This window comes from Chenopodium album, chromosome 23 (genome assembly GCF_948465745.1).
Source record: "Chenopodium album chromosome 23, dcCheAlbu1.1, whole genome shotgun sequence".
Taxonomy (NCBI): Eukaryota; Viridiplantae; Streptophyta; class Magnoliopsida; order Caryophyllales; family Amaranthaceae; genus Chenopodium; species Chenopodium album.
Window position 1 is genome coordinate 37,216,401 of NC_137856.1, and position 9,407 is coordinate 37,225,807.

The window sequence follows — 9,407 nt, forward strand, 5'->3', positions numbered from 1 at the left end:
CAACCTTTCTCGTATCTTTTCCAATACCATCACCCCACCCCAAAATTCACCATTTTTGTTCTCTGTTATCAAAACCCAAACATGGAAAATCTAACTCTCACCGGATTCCTTAAGGACGTCGCCGGAAAATTTCCCAACCGGAGAGCAATTTCCGTTTCCGGCAAGTTTGATATCACCCATTCTCGCTTAAACCAATTGGTCGAACATGCCGCCTCCCGCCTCCTCGCCGCCGGCGTTGTTCCCGGCGATGTCGTTGCCCTTACCTTTCCTAACACCATTGAGGTATACCATTTTTATTGATTTATTTTTTTCCTAATTTTTTTTATTAATTGGTAAAATTCAGGGTTCTAGTTTCCTTAATTCTGTGTAAATTTAATGGTTTTGCCTTTTATCAATTTTTGCTGAAATCAAATGATTTATTTGTTTAATTTTAATAAATTGATATGCAATACGGTAATACCAATCCACTTTATGTTACATGAACAATTGAACATGAATATGTTCTTGTAAAAAAAGACATATTTGTATGTTTTACTTTTATGTAAGTTTTAATTTTATAATTTTCGTGAGTTTCTTTTATCTTGGTAATATTCGTGAGTTTCATTATGTTCTTTAATATTTGTCTCTTAATGCACATTATATTTTGAAACTACACATTTCTGACGAATAATAAGATTTCACACTCGTATGTTTAATTTGACTCCGCACCCATTTAATACTACTCTGGAATAAAGTTAGTAGGGAATAAAGCAAGTAAAAAACAAATTTATAAGAAATTGGAGTAACAAATTAACAATCAATGAAAAATGACATATTTTTGTTTGTTAATTCTTAACTATTACTTAAAGTTATGTTAATGAATGGACAGTTTGTGATTATGTTCTTGGCGGTGATACGAGTTCGAGCCACGGCAGCACCATTAAATGCAGCCTACACAACAGACGAATTCGAGTTCTACCTCTCAGACTCAGAGGCAAAACTCCTCCTTACTTCTCCGGAAGGCAACACCGCATCCGAAACCGCTGCTGCGAAGCTCAGTATTCCCCACGCCACCGCATCCCTCACCTCACACGACTCCGACCTTACTCTGTCATTCACTCACCCTGAATCGAACCCCGACTTCTCGGTCACCTCACTCGTGAACGACCCTTCCGATATCTCGCTCTTCCTCCACACCTCCGGAACCACCAGCCGTCCCAAGGGGGTCCCACTGAGTCAGCTTAACCTGGTCTCAACAGTCCGAAACATTAAAGCTGTGTATAAGCTTACTGAGTCCGATTCGACTGTTATTGTGTTACCTTTGTTTCATGTTCATGGATTGATGGCAGGACTACTGAGCTCACTCGGTGCTGGCGCAGCTGTGACTCTCCCCGCCTTGGGGAGATTCTCTGCGTCGTCGTTTTGGAGTGACATGAAGAAGTACAACGCTACTTGGTATACCGCTGTTCCAACGATTCACCAGATCATACTTGATCGCCACCTGAGTAAACCCGAAACGGATTACCCAAAGCTCCGGTTTATTCGGAGCTGTAGCGCTTCATTAGCCCCGACCATTCTTAACCGGCTAGAGGAGTCATTCGGTGCGCCTGTTTTGGAAGCGTATGCAATGACGGAGGCAACCCATTTAATGTGTTCTAACCCGTTGCCTGAGGATGGGCCTCATAAGGCGGGTGCGGTTGGGCGACCCGTGGGTCAGGAGATGGCGATTTTGGATGAAAATGGTCAGGTTCAAGGGCCTAGGTCGAAAGGAGAGGTTTGTATTCGGGGTCCGAATGTTACAAAAGGGTATAAGAATAACCCGGAGGCGAATAAGGCGGCTTTTCAATTCGGGTGGTTTCACACCGGTGATGTTGGGTTTTTTGATGAAGATGGATATTTGCATTTGGTGGGTCGGATCAAGGAGCTCATTAACCGTGGAGGTATATATCATTTATCTCTTGGGTTCTACTTGTTTAAAAGCATTAATTTGTTAATTGTGATTTTTTAATTAACAAGGGTGAATTTTATAATTGAAATTTTGTTTTATGGTTTGCTTTGAGAACACACTTTTGAGGGAGTAGATTAACAAAGTTCGTTATCTAATTAGTTCGGAGTTTAACAAAATAAGAAATGTCTTGGGTTTCGCTTGTTTGTGTTAAATTACTAAGTTTGTGTTAAAACTACTATGTTTGTCAAACGTGTTACGTGACAATACTTAATAGGTGCCGTTGTCAAGTCGTTCCAAACTTAAGTAGTGTTTAAACCTTGTCAATTAAATAATTATAGGAATCTTGATATAACTATATCCTTTAATGCGCTATGTACATAAGTGGTTACGGCTATCCTTAGATTATGACACCATTGCTTTCCATGTCTTAGACTCTTGGCTCGTAAGAAATTCCAAAAGCGTTTATTTCAATGGAATGTGACCATGCAGGAAAGTTGATGGGATATGGGTTTCCTAATCCTCTACCTACCTGTGACGATTTCATTGAGACGTGTCTGGTATAGCTCTAGTCTCTACATCCATGTTATTCACCTTTGTTCCTAAATAAGAGATCACATTTTGATGGGAGTCGTACATGAATTTAAAATAAATCTAGTTAGAGTACTCCATATGTTTGCAGCAATGGTCTAGAAAGTAGAGAGGTCTTTTTTCAAGGATGTTGGGAGTGTACACTCGAATCATCTTATACTTGCCTATTTAAATTAGCCGCGCCGCACTTGGGTAGGTGAAACCGTGATAGAACGTAACTTTTCATGGTTGGTAAACTAAGTTTTCTTTAAACTAGTTTTCTTGGTCAGCCAAGGTAGTCACTGTCTTTTTGTTATTCAATGGACCTGCTTTTTCCTCACCTTCGTTGGTTTCTAAATAATGCTCCACTTGGTAATTTACATGTGTGACTGTATACATTCAAGTTGAGTTAAAAGTTAAAATGTCTGATTTGTGGAGTTGCTACCCAATTTTTTTCAGGGGAAAAGATATCACCAATTGAGGTGGATGCAGTGCTGTTGTCCAATCCTGACCTTGCGCAAGCTGTTGCTTTCGGGGTCCCCGATGACAAGTATGGAGAGGAGGTATGAACTAATTTCCATCTTTCTTGAGTTTAGGTTATAAGCAAGATTAGTTGTTAGTCTCTGTCCTTTCATAATTAATCACGAAATGTTCATTCAAAGAAATGTCTTGCATATCATGCCATTCATATGACTTGTGGATGTGGTAAGCTTATTTACTTGGATGTTATGGATATTACTTTTATACACCAAAAGACAATTACACGTGTAGTTGAGTCATTACATGCCTCATGATGATGTGGTTGAGAGGTAAAAGGCATGAGCTGTTGTGTTTGATGTTTCCAGGATCGTGTGTGGCTAAGTTGGATTTCCAGAACCGAAATTGCCTGATCAATGCCTTCTATTACCATTTATGTACTTGATAATGATGTATGCTTCGAGGAATTTGATTCCTTTTGTTAATATGCTCTGTTAATGATGCTTTAAATGGATAAATAATCACAGAATGCTTTTTTCATGGTTAATCAACCAATTGACTAAAAAAACGCGCTGCAAAAAGATGGGGGAGGAAAGAAATTCAGCTGTCTAATTACTTGTATATATACCATTATACAACGTGTTATACTAGTGAAATCCATGGATTTATATGAATATCCTCTCTTTGTTATACGTTGATGAAGTTTTTTATCATTGAGAATCTGGAATTTGTTTGCTTAAATTTATTTGATGATGTTTGTGTTATCATGGTTCTTGCTGTGAACTTGTGAGGATTGGATAGTTGTTGATTTATTACTGCTGCATGGACAGATAAATTGCGCAGTTATTCCAAGAGACGGAGTGGAGATTGATGAGGAAGTGGTGACGAAATTCTGCAAGAAAAACCTGGCATCGTTCAAGGTTCCTAAGAAGGTTTTCATCACTGACTTTTTACCGAAAACTGCAAGTGGGAAAATCCAGAGAAGAATTGTGGCTGAGCACTTCCTAGCTCAGATCTCGACTGCTAAAGTTCCCAAGTTTGGGGCTTAGTGAACGAAGATGCAAGCCTTGTTTTCAAGGTGCCCTGAATTTGACGATGTTCAATGCTGTGGACCGCTTTGAATTTTAGCTAATCAGTGCTGTCCATTGGAATGAACATTGTTATGTTTGAAAATGTTATACCTTATCCTTGTATAGGTTATGGATACAGGGTACTAACTACTAAACGATATATATGTATCAGCGATAAAACTAAGTCATATTAGGATCAAAGTCGAATGATAAGATAATATGTGAAGACTTGGTTGATTAATAGACTTATTTTGTATTTATATCTTTATTTGTTAATGCCAGAAGCAGATCTTTAGTTCTTTAAAAAGCTTGCAAAAGTATCAGGGTATCTCTTAATTTGAAATATCTTACTAGTATATAATTTATTTTAAAAAAAATTCTATGATTAAAACTTCTGTGTTCAAAAAGAATTGTCACATCGCGCTGTTCTGCTCCTAACTTACTAGTCATGATAGTTGGGTTGCTTTTATTAGGCTGTCAATGGTAGAAACTTTGATCGGAGTCGGTCAAATGCAGCATGTCCATGCAAATCACAGCTACACAACAACATAGTATAGAGAAAATGGACTGATGAATCGTGTGTAGTTTGTAGAAAGATGAAAAATGAAGTGGACCTATGTAATAAAGATTTGGAGCTCAGAAAAAGATATGCAAACAAATTAAACTGAGTTTTGGCCACACAATTATGTGTGCTTTGCATTGCAAACAATCGCTAGCCGTGTAGTTATTTGGTTATTTGGGTGTGGTTCATTGGTTTGAGTTTCATTTTCACGGTTGCTTTCGAATTAGGGACACATAATTTCCTTTCATGGCAGATTGGCAGCTCATAGTTATTGTCCCATAGGATGAACAATACAAGAATTTCTCGAGTTTTTTTGAATTTCTATTTTCCGCATAACTTGTTTTATTGTATATTGTTCAAATTTGACATGCATAGTACTTGTGATGTTGCTGTTTTATGTGGTGTATAAACTATTAAACTACACAAACACATTTAAAAATATTTTAATAACGAATCTACAATAGTGATATACTGGGAGCTCGATTTGAAAAATCAACATCAGATTATCAGAAACACATTTATTTGAGAGTAAAAGTGATAAGCTCGTTAGGCTTGTTATTATCAAATATAACAATATCTACATCCGAGGAATCTTGTTATAATCAATATTATGCATTGGGCAGGGTTTTAATCAAATTATTTTTGGAAGATATAACTTTTTATATAACCCTTAACAAAATTGTGCAACATCCTCAACATATTTGTATTGTGTATGCAAGATTTTCGAGTTACTGAAATTGGTGCCAATACTTTACTTTTGATTCCCAAATGAAGTTTGTTGGGACGAAATCTTAAAGTCTAAATCCTCAATCTTTACGCACAATTTACTGATCCAATTAGGTCAATTAGGGTTGTTAAATGCGAGCAACCAGGTTTGTAGGTTGAGAGTTCAATTCACAACTATCCCGGTAGTTTTTCTTACTTTTGGTTTTTTTTTTTGTTTTTCAAAAATATCATGATACTCTAATAAAAAAGTTAATAATATTGTGATAATTTTGAAAATTGAAAACTGATACTCTAATAAAAAAGTGAAAACAACTCTTTCTAGCTTTCTGCTTTTGGTTTAACAAGCCTGATGAACCAGGTTGATAGGTATGCCTATGGGTGGGTAAAAAATCGGATCCGATCCATGTTCCGATCGATTCGATCCGAAAAAATACCGGGTGCCAATTTAATTGGGCTTTGATCCTCTTCTCAACCCTCTCTAGCTCACTCCAATTTCATGAAACATTTTCATATTAGCAGCCCACCCCAAAGTGCCTCCTTTGAGTCCTTTCTCAAATCGACAAGTCTCTCACTTTCTCTCTCCTCCCATTCTACAACCCCTGCATAAACCCCTAAAAACTCGTTCTTCTTCTTCAATCAACAACTGTAGCAATCAATTTGAGTTAAATCAATAAGTTAAAAATGGTGAGTAAAAGACAGAAAGAAGCTCGAAAGAAGTTTAAACAAGAAAACCCAGGTTTATTCCCAACACCTGAACCAACTCCCCCTAAAGATCCCAACAAAAAGAAGAAGAACAAGAACAAAAACAAAAAACCCAAATTTAAGCGTGATAAATCTGACCCCAAAACCCTAGATGATAAACCCCGTAAATCTTCTTTTACTAGAAAACCCTTGAGAGTTCCTGGGTTAAAGCCTGGTGATTGTTGTTTTATTTGCAAGGATTTGCATCATATTGCTAAAAATTGCCCTGAAAAAGCTCAATGGGAACGGAATAAGGTATTTTTCTATCATTTTCTGGGCATTTGTAATTATAATTTTGATGGAATTTGATTTTCTTTGTGAGATTGAATGGAGTATGCATTTGATTGAAATTTTGTTGCAATTAAGATTCTGTATTGGCATAAGGGTGATAATAGATGATTTTTAAGTTACATTATAATCATTAATTCTCGAGGAAAGAATGCAAGTTTTATCTGTTAGAATGTGAAGATTGTTTATTGAATTTCTGGTCTTGATATTGGTTTTTGGTGTATGTTTATACTGTTTTGTAGATATGTTTGTGTTGTCGACAACGCGGTCATAGTCTGAAGAATTGCCCCAACAAGAGTGAAGAAGTTGTTGAACAAAAGTTATGTTACAATTGTGGTGAAACTGGGCATTCCTTATCAATGTGCCCTCGACCACTGCAAGATGGTATGCTCATTTGTGCCATTTGATTCTCCCTGTTGCACTTGTCTTAGATTGATAATTATACTGGTATGAAATGTTAAAATAACTTTGATTTATGCTAGTTAGATTGAAATCGTTTATTGATATGGTAAATTGTTTGAAATTTGATTATAATTTATAATATATTGGTACACATGTTGGGCATTCGTTTGATATATATTTTAGTTTTAGATAGAACTTGCTTAGGTGTAATTGGTAAGCTGTGTTTTGGCGAAAGGAGATTGTCTCTTAAGTTGTTTGACACTTAAAACTCTTTTATATAATCTATATTCAATATCATAGATGAGACTTGGTCTCTTGTAGTTGATCTGAGAGAGCTAGTCATTCCGTGTTAGAAGTGCAAAATTAGATTCAATATTCTGTCTTTTTGTTTCATACTGTTGGAACATCTATTCTCATCGTCCTGTGTTTGTAAGTAGACCCATCATCGAAACCATATTCTTCATGGTTGATATTGGGGGTTGAATCGGTTGATGTGCACCCATTTCAGGAAAGTTCAGCACCCTATCTAATGTAGTTAATGATCAGGTATAGTGTGAACTTGTAGAGCAGATCAAGCTGGTCTAGAATGACATCACTCTTTTATAAAACAATAAATGCTGGACCAAGAACCTTCAGATTGCTTCAAGCCATTGCTTTCCCTGGTTTTTGTTCTTTGTTTCCTCATTCCAAAGTACCAGAGTTTACATGCGTGATTCTTTCTATACCTTTACATAATTTCCTTCTTTTAATGCTGTCTGGTTTGTGGTTTCTCTCCACACGTCAACCCATTACTAGTTACAAATAAATCACTTAGGCAGAAAATGCTTCATCATGATTGCTGTCTCCTGTCACATAACTTGGTATCATCTTGCTTTTCATGTATTCCCTCCATTGCAAATTGTTTGCATAGATTGACTAAATGTAGTTTAATGAAGATAGATGTGATTTTACCCGTATCTTTGATGGTTTGTAAATCAAACAAAGTGTACAGAGTCTTTTAATGGTTTGTAAAATTTTCAGTACTCGTGTTGAATCTTACACCACCTTGAGATTTTGGTCCGAAGCTTTCTCTTATTTATGTTATTCAAACTTTTTGCTTGTAATAGTCCACACCACCTTCCATGAACTGAAGGTCATCTAGACTTATTATATAGCGGTGTTATTACATACATTTCTTCAGTTTATCTTCAGATTAACTCTGTTTTTACTTATTAACTCTGTTAATTTTATTCTCTTTTCTTGGGGTTTATGTAGGTGGAACAAAGTTTGCCTTATGCTTTATATGCAATGAACGTGGACATTTGAGTAAGAACTGTCCTAAAAATACACACGGGATATATGTGAAGGTAAAGCTAGCTTTTGTACATAATTGCAAACCAACACATTTTTATTTTTTTTAATCTAGCTTATCTACATTGCATTATATTCCAGGATTTTGCTTACAAGTGTAATGTTAAATTGATGGGCAGGGTGGGTGCTGTAAAATATGTGGCGGTGTAACTCATTTAGCTAGAGATTGCCCAGACAAAGGAACTGCTCAAGCTGCTGGAAATAAAAGAGGTAATGATCAGATTCTTCTACATATAAATTGCTTATGCAGGAGACTTGAGTTATGAACATCCAATTGAACACATATCCTGAACCTTCTAATTGAAAGGGATGATTTGACCTAAGAAAGTTTGAGAATATATGTATACATGTGTGTTGTTTTTCTCTTTTTATACTCCGCAGGTCACTTTTGATTTGGCATCATTTCAAAAAAAAAAAAAAAAAAATTAGCTTAGATACCATAATCCGTTACTCTGTATTATTTAAAAATTTTCATCACTACCCCACAATTCCAAATTTACAAAGAAAGATTTGTTTTTTCTTTGTTTGTTTGTTTGTTTGTTTTTTTTTTTTTTTTTTTTTTCATTTTCAGGATATAGAAGTATTTTGTGATTCTTACAAGGGTGTCAATATATTATTTGTATGCTGAAGGGGTAGTAAATATTAGGATTATGAAACATCGCTTGTGAAATTCATAGGGGTAATATGTGAAATTCCGAATTTTGACTTACCAAATCATAATGGACTATCATTGTAGAATGAATTAAAACAGAAATGTAGCCATTTTCGGATGGAGAGTGTTATACTTCTCGTCTTCTTGATCATCTGTATCACCATGATGGTGATTCTAAATGCATGTCCATTTCATCTAGTTTAATATTATGAGATATCACTTGTTAGTCATGATGCTATGGAATAAAAAAAAAATTCATTTGTGCTGCTGTATGCAACATCCCACAGCGTCTGATATTTGCTTATATAATGTTTCATTATCAGTATCTATACTAGAGCAGTCACAATCACGAGTTACAAAGCTCTATGGTGGGGATGATCTTGAGGATGACTTCATGTTGGAAGAAGACAAAAAAGTCAAGAATGACTTCAAGAACACTGAAGGTGATCTTGCATCTGAGGAAAACCATAATCATGCAAAGGTAAAGAAGAAACAAGGGCCAAAAGTGGTGAATTTTGTAGGTTGACATTGTTGATCAGAAGTTGAGGTAATTCTTTATTTTGTAAGCAAAAGGCAGATACTTGTAAAATTTGATATAAAAGTTTTCTTGTTTTTGTATCATGCTAGATATCCCTTTCTCTTACT

The 9,407-nt window shown here is 35.8% G+C and overlaps 2 protein-coding genes across 2 annotated transcripts; both read left to right on the top strand.

Annotated features, from left to right (window-relative positions):
* On the top strand, positions 1-4,301 carry LOC145609687 (oxalate--CoA ligase-like). Its single transcript, XM_081665138.1, has 4 exons — positions 1-282; positions 869-1,919; positions 2,954-3,057; positions 3,802-4,301. Exons 1-4 carry the CDS (start codon positions 82-84, stop codon positions 4,018-4,020), a joined length of 1,575 nt encoding a protein of 524 aa, XP_081521264.1. The 5' UTR covers positions 1-81; the 3' UTR covers positions 4,021-4,301.
* Positions 4,302-5,883: 1,582 nt separating this feature from the next.
* LOC145606687 (uncharacterized) lies at positions 5,884-9,407 on the top strand. The gene is made up of 5 exons (XM_081662507.1): positions 5,884-6,325; positions 6,601-6,742; positions 8,015-8,106; positions 8,230-8,320; positions 9,086-9,407. Exons 1-5 carry the CDS (start codon positions 6,011-6,013, stop codon positions 9,286-9,288), a joined length of 843 nt encoding a protein of 280 aa, XP_081518633.1. The 5' UTR covers positions 5,884-6,010; the 3' UTR covers positions 9,289-9,407.